At 34.2% G+C, this 18,614-nt stretch overlaps 1 protein-coding gene and 2 long non-coding RNA genes across 13 annotated transcripts; 1 reads left to right on the top strand and 2 right to left on the bottom strand.

The window, feature by feature from the left end:
* Nucleotides 1-5,970: 5,970 nt before the first annotated feature.
* On the bottom strand, nt 5,971-12,187 carry LOC122299668. Of its 10 annotated transcripts, none has more exons than XR_006239723.1 (4): nt 11,819-12,137; nt 9,376-9,475; nt 8,258-8,383; nt 6,848-7,204 (listed from the first exon to the last, which is right to left on the bottom strand). XR_006239723.1 is itself a non-coding variant. In XM_043110070.1 (4 exons), exons 1-4 carry the CDS (start codon nt 12,170-12,172, stop codon nt 7,161-7,163), a joined length of 348 nt encoding a protein of 115 aa, XP_042966004.1. In that variant the 5' UTR covers nt 12,173-12,187; the 3' UTR covers nt 6,848-7,160. The 10 variants fall into 10 exon arrangements, 3 of the variants coding, with proteins under 3 accessions (XP_042966004.1, XP_042966013.1, XP_042966019.1); XM_043110070.1 differs by lacking the exon at nt 8,258-8,383 and having other exon boundaries at nt 9,376-9,429; nt 11,819-11,901; nt 12,006-12,187; XM_043110079.1 differs by having other exon boundaries at nt 9,376-9,429.
* Nucleotides 12,188-12,273: 86 nt separating this feature from the next.
* LOC122299706 lies at nt 12,274-14,514 on the top strand. Of its 2 annotated transcripts, none has more exons than XR_006239734.1 (2): nt 12,274-12,809; nt 14,338-14,514. It is a non-coding gene; the product is annotated as an uncharacterized LOC122299706 (long non-coding RNA). The 2 variants fall into 2 exon arrangements; XR_006239736.1 differs by having other exon boundaries at nt 13,805-14,514.
* A 341-nt stretch (nt 14,515-14,855) lies between these two features.
* On the bottom strand, nt 14,856-16,719 carry LOC122299702. The gene is made up of 2 exons (XR_006239733.1): nt 16,256-16,719; nt 14,856-15,438 (listed from the first exon to the last, which is right to left on the bottom strand). It is a non-coding gene; the product is annotated as an uncharacterized LOC122299702 (long non-coding RNA).
* Between the last annotated feature and the right edge of the window lie 1,895 nt (nt 16,720-18,614).

Here is an 18,614-nt window from a genome sequence, read left to right as displayed (position 1 = left end):
GTATTTTGACAGATTTTAGGTTTTCCGCCGTGGGACCATATAAAAGCCATTTTTCACTCTAGAGCCGCGAGTTTTGACTGGAGAACACTCTTTGGGAGAGAAAAACATAGCTAGAGGGATTCAAATCATTTGTTTTGGAGACAGAATTCCAATTTATTGCACGTACGTTGGAATCATACACGAGCACGGACGGGAGAAAAGCGTTGAATCGTTCCCTTGAGCTTTTGACGACGAGTTGAGGCTGCAAGGAGGATTTTTCAGTGTTTATTTTCTTCTTCCCATCTTCTCAGAACAATTATGGTGAATTCGTTTATGTTGAATTCCATTTCTAGCATGAGCTAAATTTTCTTTATTCTAGGAAAATGATGTAACCTATTTCCGAACTATGCTTGTTTGTCCATGCTAATTTAATGCAATTCTCTCTTTGTTTATCTGATTTATTCTGAGTTTAATGCTTCTAATTAACTGGCCATTGATTAGATGATTATTAATCTTGTGATTTGCTATCGAAAGAGGGAATCATAGGGTAGATCTTGGATATTTCAGCATAGGTAAGTATAGAGATCGAAAGACTTGTATGAACTTTTGTAGTAATTAAATCATTGGTCTTATTGCGTTCTTGATTATTTAATTTGCATACTCTTGTGTGAATTGATAAACTAGAATCACTTCCAATTGACTATCGAAAGAGGCTTTTGGATGAATTAGAGATTTGCTAATAGACAAAAGAGGTTTAAGTTAAATTAGCTGGATGAGAAAAGCATAGTGAAGAATTATGGTGAAATCGATTTCCTAGAAGTTTTCTTCCCTATTGAATTTGATCTTTGAAAGTCAGTTTTATTTTCTTTGCTTATTTCTCTTTGAGTTGATCTAGTTTTATTTGCAACTACAAAAACCTTAGCGATTCCTCTAGATAAAATTGAGATTAGTATAATTTTAGTATTTGGCAAGAGTAAGGTACCAATCCCTGAGGACGATACTCTTCTTACCACTTTATTATAAAACTACGATACTGTGCACTTGCAGTTTTGCACCGGTCACATAACTCCATCACACCTCCCTCAAGCTCCTCCATGCCCAACCAAACTCCCTTAGCTCTCCCTCTCCATTTCCTAATTTAGCCATACACAGCCCAAACCCCTCCACGAATCACCATGCATCCACCGTGTGCCACCACGACACCACCACGAGGCCACCACTTTAGGTCCACGACTAAACCTTTTCCCGCTCATACCCACACCCGTAGCCACCTTCAATAGCTCAAACAGCCACCGTACGCAGTTAATCGCCACGTACAACTCTTTCGACGCCTTTGACCGTAACGGGTAGCGAGGGATGCATGGGTTATCCCATCAATGGTATAACCCTTTATCGCTCATTATTTATATTAAATGTTAGTTGATATGTTGTGGACTATGTTGTTAGTATTTTGGAGTTCAATGTGTAGTTGTGAAGTGAAGTGTGACGGTGTAGTGAAGTGTTGGGTGTAATCGTGTAGTTGTGATGGACCGTAGTGACATATGGTATAGTGTGAAGAGAGTACATGTGGTGTGTGCTCCATGCCGTGAAGCGACGCACCGTGTGGTGTGCGTTGTGGTAATACGTGATGTAGTGAAGGGAGTACACATCATGTGTACTCCATGCGGTGTAACGATGCACCGTATGGCATGTCACGAAGGAAATGATGGTTGTGTGGTAAAGGAGAGTAAATTGTTATTGTGTCGTATTGAGAACTGTGTAACAGTATCCCAAAATAGTGGTTATGTGGCTTGTAGTTCGAGATGACAAGTGTCGCCTTGTACTTGACTTATGGCTTAGAGTATGCGTGAAGTGATGAGATAGTGTAAGAGTAGCACAGTAGAAGCATGACAGGGGTCATGGCGTAACTTGAGATTTGTCTCGAGTTATGTGACGTGACGAAGATATAATGGTGAATGGAGCCCTGTCATGTCAAGTGTTGGGATAAACTTGTAACGGCACTGGAAAGTAGGAAGGTCCTGCTAACTAAGTTTGAGTAGAAATTGGTATTGGAGTATATAACTTATTTATACAAGTAGGCATTAATTGGACTATAAGTTGATCTTAGTTGATAAAAGATAAGATACATATGCATCTAGTGAGACAGGTGTATCGGACTTATTTACCATATATAATGGGTAATCTGTCCTAAGCATAGTTGCACGATGTTTAAGCCTTAAAGTTGGCTTAAAGTCGGCTTAAAGTCATGTGGCATGTATGGTTGAGAATAAAGATTTAGTATGAGTTAGGAAGCATGAAAGTAGTAAAGGGTATGTTGCCTAGGATCAGGATGCGTGAATTAGTTAGTCTGAGTCATACATTGGAATGACTTCAATAAAAGAGTAAGACGAAAGTTTTAGTGTTTTAACCCTAAGGTGAAACAAGGAGGTAGTGACGGTAAATGGACTCCAAAAGTTTTAGCATAGTAAATAGCACATGAGAGCCCAGGGATGGACGGAGAGTATTTCAAGTGAAGCGTAGTTCTATTTCTAGAATAGTTACTTATGCATTAGATAGAGAATGATGTGAAGTTATGTATATGCATGTAAGTTGCCATCTGACATGCACATGAATGGACTGTATGGAATGAGTATAGCATGGAGTCCAGGTAAGTATTACGTTCATCCTCTTCTAGAGTTTTCTAAAAGATATAAATGAAAATGAAATGTTTTTCCTTTACGATGCTTTACGAAAGAACGCTAAGTATAAATTTTTAAGTACAAGTATGTAACCTCCTTGGCAGTCCCTTTTTACGCACTCCTAGTATGTAAGTGCATGCATGTGAATGGATGTTATACGTGGTAAGTAATTGATGTATTTTCACAAAAAGAAACGAAAAAAAAAATGTCAATGCTTATGTCTTAAGCTTTAAACTAGGGCTGTACACCGATGGGTTCGGCGTCGGTTTCGGCGCCGAACCGAGACACCACCGAACTCTCCAACGTCCCTCTTAAACCGGCCGAAACCGAGGGTGTGGGGAGAGAAAACCGATCATATCGGTCTCGATAAACGTCGGCGTCTTCTGTGAATGAGGAGGAGCTGAGGAAGAAGAATGAAGACCGGTGCCGTCGTCTGCCATGGATGATGAACGAGTTGCAGAGAGGAAGAACAGGTGCGGGGAAGAAGAAGAGGGGTTGGGGGGGGGGTATGAACTCATTTTGGCGCCGTTCTATTATATTTTTTTTAAAACCTACATAATCTAAACGACGCCGTTTCACTTAAGTAAGTGAAACGGCGTCGTTTTATATTCATATATTTGAAAAAAAAAATAAACAGACCGGATCGGTCGGTTCAGCGGTTTCCCAGGGGGCCAAATCGGCGCCGAACCGCCGATATCGGTTTCTCTTCATTTTCTCTCGCCCGCCGACCGATTCCAGCCGATTCCGTACTCCGGCCGTCGGTCTGATCGGTTCACGGCCGGTTTGGTCGGTTCCTGTATAGCCCTACTTTAAACGACACGAAGAAAGCGTTTTAATATGAAAGATGATGTTTTAAATGATGTTATGAAAGATGACTTTTAAACCCATGCTTTTAAATGAATTTTACAAATGAACGGACTGAAAGACTGTAAAGAATTGTAAAGATCTGAAAGGACTTAATGTTTAATATATGAAAACACATAATAGCCATGACTGAATGAATAGATAAGGGTACCAAAGGACTGGACTGGGTAGATTACAATGCCAAGTAGTAGATCTAGTAGTGCACCATGTGCTACACCCTAATGGAATGGATTCCTAACCCATGGTCACGGGCGAAATCAAGTCCAAAAGACTGCTAACACTCACACACGGGGCGTAACAATGTGCAACGGTCAATGAAAGTGATAAGAAAGAATGTATGCATGTTAAAAAATGATGTATGCATGATAAGATTCTTTAAAAAATGAAGGCAGCGAGGTGTGAGAAACTGTTTTACGAAAACAAAATACTTTTAAAGAAAAGCCTCACCTTGCAATGTTTTAAAATGAATTGAATGTCTATCTATGATATGTATATAGTGGTAAATGCATGACTGAAAACCTATGTTATTATATTTTAACTGTATGAAATAAAGTTTACGAGTCATTGACTCATTTTAGTTTTATGTGTGCCCTCCCAGAGATAATATGAGCATGACGCGTCAAGAAGGACACGACCTAAGGGGAAGAGTACGAAAGCCTAGACACAATGTTTTGTACAAGAGATTTTAATGATAAAATTTAATATATTTTTTTTGTAACCCCTTTAAATTAATAAACATGTTTTATTTATAAACATTGAGTCTTTTGTATCCTAATATGGAAGGAAAGGAAATTTGAAAAGGAACTGTAATTCTCGTTTCTTTTCATAAAATTATTTTCTAAAGGACTCATCACAAGAACAAGCGTTACACATGTGGCCATCTGTAGGGTCACGGTGAAGATATGAGACTGAGAGAGAGAGAGAGAGAGAGAGAGAGAGAGGAGATGGAGATATGGGGGGAGTGAGAGAAAGAGAGAATGTTAAGAAGAGGAATGAGTAATAGAGAGAAAACGAGATCTGGAAGATGGAGTGCCAAGAGAGAGACAAAGTTTTGTGAGAAAGTGGTGAGGCTTTCGGCGGAAAGAGTAAGAAATAGACAAGAAAAGTAAAAAAAATTGAAAAAAAATAGGGTTTGCCAATTTCTTTAAACGGTGTCGTAGGAGATGATGGGTGGGCTAGATTTTGTGGTTCTTTTGGACTTTATAGACCAATATATTTTAGGAAGAAATAGAATAGTTTTTAAAAGAAAAAATAAAATCTTATACAAATAAAATGTCAAAAATAATTAATGTTCTACGACATTTTGTTTGCTTATATATTGAATTAGTTATATATTTTTTTTATTAATTTTTATTTAATAGTTTTTTTACATATATCATTTCGAAACGTAAATATTTTTTCTCCTGGATAAATTTATGCCTTCAATAACAAAACTGATATTAATAACAACTTTAATATTTTAAAAATATGATATTAATTGGTCAATAATAAATTTCATATTATAACAAATGTTATATTGATAACATTGTCAATAGAGTTATTAATAACACGATTAATGAGAAATTTCGTTTCTTGCAATATTTTATTCTGTTTATTTTTGGATTGTATAAATATTGAATTTATTTATTAGGTCTTTTATTATTGTTAATATTTTAATATAGTCTTATTTAACAAATATGAATATACAATTACTGTGTTCTCTTTTCCTAATGTTTTCTTTGTAACAGCTCTACTGATTCTATTCTTATTTCATTGTTTCTCATTCCACTTGGTGTTTATTTTCTCTACTTCCACTGTTTTTTTGCTTGTCCTATACTTCCTGGCACGCCCTCTTCTTTTTCGTATGAAAAATTCTTATTTTATTTATTTTCTAAGAATGTTATTATACATTGTTAGCATCTTTATTTTAGTTCTTTAAATATATTTGTCATGATTCTAACAACAACAAATTGATAAAATATATAACTATCATCACTACAAGAAATCAAGCTTTTTCCAGTGCTCACAATCGTCGCAAAATAGTATGTAAATCGTTGGATATGATTATTTCTAGCAATTTTAACTTCGTTGCACGTTCGCCACAATTATCGCTTCTTTTTTCGCTCAAAGCAATGATAAAAAAAAATAATCATTGCTAAAAATACTTTTACCAGTAATTTTTTTTCTTGTTAATAGTCCAAACATCGTCGTAAATGTCCTCATGCCTTCAAATACTGTATAAATCGCTGCAATAGATCTGATGTATTTCCAGCAAAAATTAAAAAACTGTTGCAAAACACCTTTTACAGCGTAACAATAGCACTGCAAATAAAATCGAGATCATTGTTAATAATTAGAAACTGCTGCAAATGGGGTGATCCATTTAAGAAAAAAATCATTACTAAAATTTAATTGCAGCATTTTGTATTGTCGCAATAACTATAAAATCGCTGCAAAAAAGTTCCGATCATTTCCAACGAATATTAAATTTTTGTTGCAAAAGAAGTTTTCTAGCGTAACAGTAACATTGCAAATATAACCAAAAGCGTTGCAAATAATCATAAACTGCTGCAAATGGGGTGATTCATTTAAGATAAAATCGTTGCTAAAATTTAATTGCAGCATTTTGTATTGTCGTAATAACTATAAAATCGCTGCAAGAAAATTGGGTCATTTCTTGCGAATATGAAATTATTGTTGAAAAAGATCTTTTCCAGCATAACCGTGACGCTGCAAATATAACCAAAAGTGCTGCAAATAATCACAAACTACTGCAAATGAGATCATCCATTTAAGGAAAAATAGTTGCTAAAATTTAATTGCAGCATTTTGTATCGTTGCAAAAACTAGAAAAATCGCTGCAATTACATTTTTGGTGCATTTTTTTCCCCACTCTCGCCAGAGACATTGGTTATATATATATATATATGTGTGTGTGTGTGTGTGTCATTTTTGCACTTAATCTAAAATATATTATTTATCTTATTAATACTTTTTTTATCTTGTTCATGTCAGACACTAAATAATAATTTAATCAATTTAGTGACTAGCCTTAAATAATAAATTAACTTTTTTTAATACCTTACACTGCAATTAATTTAAGTCATTTAAATTAAGATTAATTCATCATTCATTGTGGAATACTTTTCAATCATAATCCACATTATAATAATCACCACAAGCTTTTCACCTACATGAAACGATCACACATAAACATATGATTCTTTCTATTCCATTGTTATATAACACTTATAATGTTTATCCAACACTGAATTTAGAAATAGGAAACATAAAGAAAAATCCAGAAACTTTCATTATAAATCAAATCTTTGAATGCCATTTTCATCTAATATAATAAATCAAACACATTCATTCATCCAAAGCCAGTGGCAAATTCACATTAATGTAGTTATAGGCTATATGCATTGGGGTGGATCAATTTGAACCCAAAACCTACAACTTACAAACTACTAAATATATAGAACACATTTTTTGCTTCTAAACATTAATTGAAAATGTCCACATTCATTCAAATTGTTCAACTGTCATGCTTCTCTATATTTAAAAATTATATCATGCCATCTATAACAATGTGCACCTAGGCATTGTGGCTAGGATAGAATAGCTATAACACGTCTGCATCATGTTGGGGGGGTGGATTCATTGTTCAGCATTTTTGATATTTCGATCTCTCCAACTCCAACCTGTCAATGATAAATAAAGAGAGCCATTACGTAAATCGATTAACTTAATAGAGCATACATTGGCATGAACAATAAAATAATACTCAAAAATTTGAAAATTAACTTTAATGTTCCTTCATCATCGCCAATTGCCATAAAGTCAGGCTAAAAAAGGAATTATCTTACAGTCATTTAAGCAAAACACTTTTCACAAGGAAACTAGCACTTTTAGCAAAGCTGCTTGTGAAGAAATAGACTGTAAAGATGTTTGAAAGAATTATTTTATTTGTGGTATACATGCAGTATATATATAAATGCATTTAAAACTAATTGTTGTACAAGCAATTACATGCAGTATATATTTTACTTGTATAGCTGTACATATTTAAATTAAAATTTAAATGTTGCTAATCTTCAGCAGTGATTTCATTTGAAATTAGTTGATCTTCTACATTACTGAACCCAAAATAGTGTCTGAAATACATCAAGCTGAGTTGATAAAGGAACGCATGTGAAGATAATAAGATCACAAGGAAACAAGCTATATTAGTTTTAGCATTATGCATGGTTTTTTTTTTTTTGGTTAATGTACGTGTTTTCAACCCCAACCTGGCTGTGATTTAGACAATGTGTATTTGTAATGATCAACATGTTCTGTCAATTTTTCTTATTATATTGTTTTCCACCAAAAACCATAAATATTCTAGCAATGTCTCTCATGATGATTAGTGAAAGTTCCTAGATGCAATGCTTAACACTTCATCGCAAAAAGGGCCATAAACATTTTGTAAAAAGTGCGTTTTGGCAAAATGCCTAGCAACATGAATTTGCAATATGCTAATACCCAGAACTTAGACCATCATATAAACAACATATAAAAAAATGAAACAGAAAGGAAGAAGATGGGAAACTGCATATCACTTGCAAAATGAGCTTATATAGAGGGCAAATGGACAATCAAGCTGCATTCAAACACAAGGAAATTGGGGGAAACTATGGAAACTTAATGTGCCTAATGCTGAGAAATTATTTCTATAGAAAGCATGCAATGACATCTTACAAACGAAACAAAACCTTTTCAAAAAGAAAATTGTCGATGAACCTGCTTGCCCAATCTGCCAATGGCATGTAGGTAGTGTTACACATGCCATTTGGGAATGTGAATCGGCCAGAGATGTGTGGGGAATGTGATCCAGACAGCTAAATAAAAAGAGTATAAGATAACAAACATTTAGAGAAATGATGGCAGCTTAGTAGAAGACTTGAATGGAGAAGTGCTGACAGAAATGGATGTGGTGGCATGGAGATTATGGAACAGAATGAATGATGTGATTTTCCAGAAACAATTTCACCAGCCCCTCTATCCTATGGAAACAAATACACCAAAAACTGCAGAACCTCACAAGCCTCGTGTAGTTCTTTTATAAAAAAAGTATGAAAATTCATTTTTTTTGTGAGGCCCATAGTTTTACAAAATGTTTGCACAAAGCAAGAGAGTAATTGAGACTTGTACCTAATTACTCTTGTTCAAATGCCAAAAATTATATTCTCTCACAATTTGATATTCCTCTCAGAAAATTACTAGTCACGGGCTAAAAGCAATGATCTAAAGATAAACTCAAAGATATCTAACATTACAAAGTGCAAAAAAATCACAGCAGATGAGGTCTTCAGGTATATTCAACAAAGGGAAATTACAAGTCTCAAATTTGTTTACTTTTTATTAGCTAGCTAGGTTGCTGTTTGTTTACTTGATAGCATTTTTTATTATATGAACAAAATATATATATATATATATATATGGTAAGGGATCGAGAAACTTTAATGAATTTTCTTGAAAAAAATATATAGTTCATAATGCTAGTTTTATAAAGTAAAAGAAGTGGCGCCAAGAACTCCTATGCGATGCAAAAAGAAAAAATAAACTTGTGACATATTAGCAGGTGATCCAACCATGCATACATCTGCCACCAGCCACCTAGCAAAGTATCAAGCAAAGAATTTCTTTGGTAGACATGAATCATAGAGAATCTTGGACAAAGATAGATACATGAAAATGTAAATGCTATAGGATCTACTCTATGTATTTATCTTTCTTATCTTTCTCTCATCACTGCAAGTCTTAGTCTTTTGACAGTAGAGGATCCAAATTAATTATACTCGACATCTAGTTAAAGGAGCTGTCATCTAACCTTTGAGCATGTAATTTGGAAGAATAGAAGACACAATTTTCTCCATTTCCTCTTCTATGTTTGAGGAGAAACTATCAGTTTTGAGTTTGTCGAGTCAAACCTTGCAAGTAAAGGGCACCTTATATATATAATTATCATCTCACATGTTGAAATCACGTTAATATATATATAAAAGAACTAAAAATACAAAGCCATTATTTACAAACTTAATTGTCAAAATCCATGGCTTTTCATATCCAAAACTCAGGGATCAGATTACACATGCATGCCAAAGCTTAACCATGATTGAGACAACAAGCTTAGTTAAAAGTATCAACTTTCACCAAATATTCATTCAATAGTACTGGTTTTATTTTTATTTTCAAACCAAAACCAGCAAATATGTTTCTCTTGAAAGTCGATAATTCCCCTTAAATGGAATTAAAAACAAATGAAGTCTTCTTTTTCTTGCTTGCAATCTCATGAGACAATTTTTTGTCTTCTACATGCATGTAATGATGCCTATTTCGATGACACATGAATTAAAATGACCATAGGTTATTGTCATGAATAGTATCTCAAATTCCATCTAAGTTGTGCTAGAAGTGCTAGAAAGTAAACATGATTGCAGTAAAATAACTGTGGCCTTTGTTGATTGTGCATTTACACCACAATTGCCATAGCTTTCACTGAAGCAAAAATGATTAGTCAATTATAGACTTTATGATTTAAATCTAGCACTACATTTTGACATGCATTTAGGCTTTGTGGGAATTACCTAACATGAAAAGGTCAAACCCCAACAGTACCCAACAGTACAAAGTTAGACTAATATGGTTAACTACAATCTTATATTAATATATCTGCATATAATTAGAGTAGGAAAAGTATAGAACTGCAAGCCAAGTATATAGAAATTTCAATGTGGGTTAATGAAACGTCATCTTAATCCAGCAGCACAATCCTTAATAGCAGAACTCCACTGACAAGAACGGCAGAAATTGGGAAAATGGAAGTCCTTAAATTAAAAAAGTTTTGGCATGCGTTTATGTATAGCAGATGAATATATAACCATACTCAAAAAGGAGGGAAAAAGAACCACGTCAATCAATTTTTTGAGATTACAGATTGGGCTCCAAATAAATAAGGCCGGACAAAATTACATATGACACATCTCCCTTCAAACTGCAAGTGCTTTGATGAAGTCAGACACTAGCTGTCAATTGGTAGCTCTATCCTAGAATTAGATCTTAAAATTACCTAAGGGAAGTGATGTGGGCAACATCATAATTCATTCTTTGGTGTAGTTTCCACAATCTGTATAATGGCGTTCAATGTATAATTATCATTTTCACTACTTTTTTTATTATTATTATTATTGGTAAAAGATTTATCATTTTCACTACTAGAGCACATAATGCATATTCTAGCCAACTAAAAAAAGTTAAACTACCTCAACCAAGATTCCATCCCCACAGACACAAACAATGCCATCATACTTGGAAAGATCCAGTGAATTAGCAACTTCTTTTGCATGAAGCCGATATTGAGTTTATGAGAGATTGAATGGAAGAAAGGGTAAGAACAAAAAAAGCATGATAAATAATCCTAAAGACAGTGTGTACCGATGTAGCATTTCAAGATTACTCAATATATGCATATATATATATATAAACTTTATACTAAAAATATTTTTTTAATATGTAAATCTATACCTTTTTATCGGTAATAAATAAATTTATACTCATTATCTATCATCTTGAAAACAAAAAAAATAATCATCAAATGAACATAGAACATTAATAATTCACAATTCATTAATACCGTATTCCTCCATAACTGACAAACAAAATGAATTGGAACAACAAATTATTTTAAAATTGGAACATCACATTGTTTTATTAGTTTTGAATCACAACCAAAGAAAAAAAAAATTAATCCCACCTTTATTTTCCTCGGTCCCAATAAGTACAAAACAATAATAAGATTTATGTGACACAAACTGGCACCACAATTGTTTTGTCTTTTTTTCTTTTCTTATTTTTCACGTGTGTGGGTTCCAGGCAAGATTGAATACTAAGTTTCAGTCTGAGGTGAGATTTATATATAAAAGTTGTCCTAGTTACTAGACGCTAATTCTTTGTTCTTATGTGGGTCTTGCATGCACTATGGAGCAGATTTCGGGTCACATTGATTAAAATGTTTACATTTATCATTAACAAACTATGAACTAAAGGATGCAGTTGCAGAAGGAAGAAATTTCCAAAAAGGTTCTGCCGCCAATAAGGAAAAATCCACACAAACAAACACAACTAAGGGGCACAAATGAGTAGAACTGAAATTGACCAGAACAAGAGAAAAATCTAGCACAGGGACAGGATAAAAATGGGCATCCGGGAATCAATCACAACAGCCTCCTCAGTGGGGATATCAATCACAGAGATATAGAGAGGCACAAGAGTACCTATATCCAAAGTCACGTGTTTCTTGTGGAGTCGCAAGTCGAGTGGCGGTGGAAGGCATGGCCGGTGGGTGGAGCGGATCAATCTAAGGATTTTTGCACAAGAGGTGTTAGGGCACATCGAGAGAGAGAGAGAGAGAGAGAGAGAGAGAGAGGCGGAGGAGATTAGAGGGAGGGAAAGAGACACTACAGGGGAAATGTAGGGAGACGACGCGGGCGCAGAGGACCTGCCGGGGCAAAGACACTACAAGGGAAATAAATTTCTGAAAATGGGGTGGAGAAGCTTGGGGTGGGCGTGCGATTTTGCAGAGGAGTTCTTCTATATGCAAGCAGCCCGCGGACGAAAATGCGCACCATCAATGACGTAGCAGCGGAAATATTATTATAAAAAACAAAAAAGAGGCAAATGACATCTCTTCTGCACGCTTCTTTTTGCCATTTTTCCCTTCCAGCTCTTCTTCAACCTGCTCTGCGCGACCAGTCCCTCAGCTCCTCCGCGCGACTAGTTCCTCAGTTCCTCCGCGCGACCAACTCATCCGCACCACTTCCTCTGCGCGACCACTTCCTCTAGTCGATTTGGTACGCTAAGCGCCTACAAGAAGAGTTTTCCATGTTAAATACGAAGAAGAAAGAAAGGTCTGCCATTTTCATATCTTCCCTCAGTCTCCCCTCCATGGCTTCTACTCCTCCACAGGAATCTCAGGTGGCTTTTCCCCTCCTGCTCCTCCTCAACTAAGGTCCCAGGTGTAGCTCTATTTTCTCCATTTTCATCTCCTCTGCAGATTGGCGGATCTCCTCCGCGACCACCACCTAAGTAAGCCTCTCATAGTTCTCTTCGTCGGTCTCCCTTTCTCGCAAGCCTCTGTCAACAATTTGTATCTTGTTCTCTAGATTTCAATCTCTCAGATTGATGCCGCCCCCCTTCACGGGGTCTCCATTTGGATAGCCTCTATCTCACAGTCATCACTGTGCCTTTCTAATGGATCTGCCAATGGTAAGTTTTTGAGCCATTTATTCTAATGCCTGATATTTTATTGTTCTGGGTTTCTTCCTATCAAAATGTTTGGAATCAGTTTCGACATGAACCACTGCAACGGTACGACCATGGCAAGGCACACTAGGTTGCTTGTATTCTAAAGCAGTGTGACATGCACCCTGTATATACATATGTAGTTTTTCAATTGATTAATTGTAATTTCTTCATAATCATGACAACATTCTAATAAATAAGGATGAGAAATCAAACATTCCCTTACCTTTAGAGTCATGTACGTCAACCTGTAGTGATCATTCATGAACTTTACTTGCTAATGTTAAAGAACCCAGTTGAATTCTAGAAGTACTCACCCTGCAATTTGACCCTCGATGAACCACTGCTCATGCTAATTAGTATGCAAACCAAGTAGATCACTCATTTTCCTTGCACACTTTTTTGTGGAGAAAAAAAATTATAGCTGCAAGTTCTACTGGTCGACTAGATCTTTTACCATATTTTTGGCCAGTCAAAATGGGTATACTTCCTGCAAAATGTTGCTTTTGTACAGGAAATAACAATTCCATCAATTTAGATCACATTACTCTTTGATTGAATTAAAGAACATATAATGAAGTAAAGGAACTTTCTTGAAAACATTTGGTAATTAGACTAATCATAAGACACTGTCAAATCGATAAATTCCTTTATGTTGTCTATAAAAAATTAGGAGATCATGCCAAAAAGTTTATGGAAAAATTAATCTCTTAATAATTATTTGATAGCTGATCCATCAAAATTAATTTATTTTCTTGCCATACTGAGAAGTCCTTGATGGTTACTCCTTGAAGTCCTTCAATTGCCTCGTGCGTAACAAATATATAAAGATTGCATAGTTGAAGGAAATATCATAGCAGAGAAACAATTTAGATCCCACTAGATTCTCACCTCTCTATGTGAATATATATTTTCCAAAAAGTCTATTCTGGCATTACAATATCTTCCTTCACATGCAGGGTACATATACACCAAAGCTATTTGAGAAGAACAAAGTGTTGTTATTTCTTTCAGTTCAGAAGAGATTACTGTTGGCTTGAATGTGCTTGGGTTGACATTTTTGATAATGCTATTGGGGAACCCACCCAGATTTTCCAGATCATAATTTCTTGGTGGATGTGTTGAGAGAGAGAGAGAGAGAGAGAGATACTTTTTATACAAAGATCTAAAAGCAAGAGATTATTAAAATGAAGGTTAGAATATATTGCATACCTCTCAATAAAGATAAGTTTTGAGCTGCTGAGATATTACATACCCTTGTGTTTCTTGTAAGAGATCTCATGGTGTTTGACTTGATTATTTCATCCTTTAAATTGATCTACTTTTTTTTTCTTTTTAGCTGCCCCAAAGTACTACCAAAGTGTTGGGCCTTAGTGGAACCTAGTTTTGCTTTGCCGAGATTGAGACTCAAGAAAGTGTGATGGTTTTTGTTCTAAACTGATTGATTTTGTTACATGTGAATGAGTTTTTAACTATTATATTATGTTCACAGATGCAATTTGGAGTGGATGAAACCCAACTAGATAGCTTGACTGGGACACAACCATCGCTATAAGTCAATGTACATGGGAAAAATCTGTTTGAGGAATATTGTACTGATGTTAGATCGAGGAATATTGTACTGATGTTAAATACTTTTTTTTTATGTTAATAAATTATAATTTACTTATCGACTTTTTGCATGAGACCGTATATAGCTAGAGACATAATTAATTTGTGAAGAAACCCAGTCGTTGATTTTTTGCATAAGACCGTAGACAATTTGCAAACTAACAATTATCAGTGCAAAAGGGAAAAAGAAGAATCACTATGTCGACACTCCCAACTTTTTCCATGTTAGCTTGTGTACAAATTTTTCTGCTTTTTGGACAACTTTTGTTTGGAGCAATGTGGAAAACGAGCGACAATGACAGCAAGATTTAACTTTTATCCAAAATGTCCAAGGCCAGATCTTGTTCTCGGGGTCAAAACACAAGTAAAGGAGCATTCAAATTTGGCAAAGAAGAAGTCCATCCCACCAGGACAAAAAATTTCTTCATTCGCCTCAAAGTTCGTAATTATAACAATTATTTTTGTAAGTTACAGTTCACAACAATATGAGAAAAGAAACATGTCCAAAGATCACACCTCTTTCCTAAATTACAACATAAGAACTACTCGAATGATACATCAAACAGCTTCCAAAAAGTCAGGACCTAAATGGAAGAAGAACCAAAACCCCTCTAATAATCTAAACTTACCAAAAACTCTGGTAAACCAATAGCTTATTGGCAGCTTCCTAAAAAAAGGTCATATCTTCCTTAACATTACAGATCACTCTGTCATCTCTAGTGGCCTCAATCCTAATTCTCTTTTACCTTCCCTTGTTCATATAGTGCTTCAAACTTGAATCAAATCACTTCTTATTGGTACATCCATTGCTATATGTTGCGCATCCTCATCATAACTGCAACATTGAGCTACTGCCTTCAGCATATAGAAGATTAAAGAAAATATTCTTTTTTGCAGCTCCAAACAAGTATGGATTGTTTTAAGCACCACCAACAACCATTCAGCTGAATAGACCAAGTTATACAGATCACCAATAGCGATTCTAATCAACATCAAAATAATGCATTTATTAGTGAAGATAACAAGTAAATAACTATCAAGCTGAAACTTCAACTAGCAACTAGATGCATGTATATTTTATTTTCAAGTCGCTTCACAAATGAGTGCTTATTGAAGGTATAATTGACAGAAAACCAAATGAGTGCTTATATTTTATTTATAACTTGGTGGATTAATTCAGAAAGGGGCTTCTAATTAATGGTCATGAAAATGGACAGCGCACCGACTGAGCCTAGAGTTTGGGTCATGGATGGGGTCTTGGGACATAGTTGGTATCAAAGTCCATGCTTCCAAAACAAGAAAAGCAAACTAAAAGCGTTGACTCAATGAACCAGTTGACTTTGGAATGTATGTGGCGAAACAGCTTTTTGTTGGCCATGTTAATGAACTGGATCTAGCTGCATACGCAATTGTACAAAGTATTCTTGCACGTTTCATGAATGGGATACTGGTAAGCTGTTTCTCATCTATTTGATTTTCTGTCAACCTTTTCAGTGTCAAGAAAAATCAATAATTCGTCAAAGGAAATTTCTTATTTTCTGTCAACCTTACGAAAAACCTAACTTTTGAAAACCACAAAATCAAAATATATACACAATACAAAATTGAAATTAAAAACCTAAGTAAATACATACCAGATCAAAAACCTAAATTCGAAACCTAACTTTTGATAACCAAAAAATGAAAATATAGCCACAACACAAAATTAATCAGTTATTGAAACTTCTGCTGAGAGAGAGAGAGAGAGAGAGAGAGAGAGAGAGAGAGAGAGAGAGAGAGAGAGAGAGAGAGAGAGATACCTGTGGTTGAGAAGAATAAACGTTGCTCTCAACGAGCTTTTCACGGAGAAGAGGGATTTGCAGGGATTAGGGTTTGGAACAAAAAATGGGGATTAAATGACATAAGAAGAGGACATCAACTTAGGTTAGGGTTCATAACAAAAGAAGACAATCACGATGGATTTTGACGGAGGAGAGAACGAGAATCAACAGGGGAGAAGTGAAGAGAATGGAGGAGAATGGAGAGAGAGTGAAGGAATGCGAAGAGGAGGAACAAACAAGAATGGGTGATTGGACTAAACGGTGCGTTTCAGTTCCTTATCTCATTTAAATTCCCTTCCCGTTCCAGACGAAACGTGCCGTTTTATTTAATCCACGTCAGCGTTGGTGCACAATTCGGTCCGCTGCTTGCTTGCAAGAAGAGTTTTCCTTTGGGGAACGAGAGAACAGAGAGAAGTGGAGAAGGCAGAAGCAAGAAAGAAATCCCCCGCCCGGGGGGGGGGGGTGGGAATAAAAGTGATTTCGTGATAACTTTGGCACCCAGACGCAATAGAGTCTATTATTTGGTCGCTGCGACATGTTTTTACAAAATAATGATTAAAATCGTTGCAAATGTCATATTTTTCGTTGCAATTATAAAAAGTAAAAAAATTATGAATTTCGAAAGAAAAGCTGAGCAACGATTCAGAAATCGCTGCAATAGATAATTTTTTACAGTAATATTTTTTACAAAAATATAAAAATTGTTGCAATAGGTTAGATTTCTTGTAGTACATATTTTTGTTAAATATTTGTTAGGAATAGATTAGTCAAATTGTTCCTAATTTATATTATAATATTATTAAAGAGAATTTAATTTAGGTATTTTCAGCTAAAAAACACAATTATCAAAAGAAAATCATTTGTTTTGTATTAATATAAATGCACATGTATTTAAGACAATATTTAGAGTGCATGGGTTTAGGGTTCATTAAATGAATTTATTTCTTTAATAACAAATCTTTTCTTTTAGATTGTATAGAACAATACACTTTAGGAAAAATAAATTTTCTGGTGCTATTAAGAAACTTGATATTTGCAACATATAATATTAATTGTTAAATATTAATTTTTATATTAATAAAAAAAAATGTGATATTCATAACAAATTGTTGTATTAAAAATAGTATTAATAACAAATCTCATTTGTTGCATTATTTCTTTCCTTCTAAATTTTTTTCCTATAAATACCGAATTTATTTATTTAATATTTTATTATTTTTAATATATTAATATAGTTCTATTTAAGAAATATAATTAAAAAAAATTTCTATTTATATTTTCTAATCTAATATTTTTTTAATAGATTTGCTGCTTTTGTTCTTACTTTATTGTTCTTCAATTCGATTGTTGTCAATTTCGTCTATTTCCACTATTCTTGTACTTGTCGCCTACTTTTTGGTATATTCTCTTCTATCTCATTTAAGAAAATGTTATTCAATTTTTTTTTTATATTTGTATAAATGCACTTGTAGCTAGAATAAAAATTTGACATTATATGTTTGTTTTATGAATATTTCCTTTCCTCATGATATTTTTTCCTTTTAATATATTCGTTATATCTACCATCTTATTTGGTTTGTTTGATATATTCTGTATGAAATTATTTGGATTTAATTGCTTTCTTATGTTGCTTTATCTATAAATGCATGTAATATTTGTTATGTATCATGTCTCCCTATATACTCATATCTACTTACATCTTTGATATGTTCTGAAATGTGTTTTAGATAACATTCTGAAATTTATAACCTTTTATAACTTTATGCCAAATGGTAAGACCACATTATTAAATACATTTAAACATCACTGACACGAATTCTTTTCAATTTTATCTAATTTCTTTTATAAATAAAACTTCTTCTATAAATAAATCTTGAAGAGTGTGAAAAATATCCAGCAAAAAGAAATTGGTATGCCGGTCTATCAAAGGAGAAAAAGGAAATGATCCACTAAAAAAAGAGAGAGAAATATGCTAAATTGAAAAAACCTCTAAATAATAAAATTCAAATGCAAACACAGTCTTAACATGTTCTCCATTCTCGTTTAAACGAGAATGAAATCATTTGTATAAGAGAAATTAGATCATCTTCAAATATCAATTCTTTTGAAATTAACATGCATAACAATGCTTCCGCTTTAGCAGAGATAACACTTCTTACTTCCAACAATATCGCTGAAACTTCGACATTTCCTCAAAGAGATTTATGTTCTCACAACATAATTGCCTCTACTCCAATGTTAAGCGATCAGGTTTATTCATAAGCATCTCTTATTGGAAAACATTTTCTTCATTTTCTTTCCCATTTATATGAATAAATACTAAAAAAATTTCTTCCAT

Source organism: Carya illinoinensis, chromosome 2 (genome assembly GCF_018687715.1).
Source record: "Carya illinoinensis cultivar Pawnee chromosome 2, C.illinoinensisPawnee_v1, whole genome shotgun sequence".
NCBI lineage: Eukaryota > Viridiplantae > Streptophyta > Magnoliopsida > Fagales > Juglandaceae > Carya > Carya illinoinensis.
This window is presented reverse-complemented; position numbering and strand designations above follow the sequence as displayed.

Coding starts and splice junctions, on each gene's coding strand:
- LOC122299668 (XM_043110070.1), bottom strand. CDS start 12,172: ATGGTGCGCATTTTCGTCCGCGGGCTGCTTGCATATAGAAGAACTCCT. Junction 9,430..11,818: donor ACACGTGACTTTGGATATAG/GTACTCTTGTGC, acceptor CCTCAAACATAG/AAGAGGAAATGGAGAAAATT. Junction 7,205..9,375: donor TCCAAATTACATGCTCAAAG/GTTAGATGACAG, acceptor TATCATTGACAG/GTTGGAGTTGGAGAGATCGA.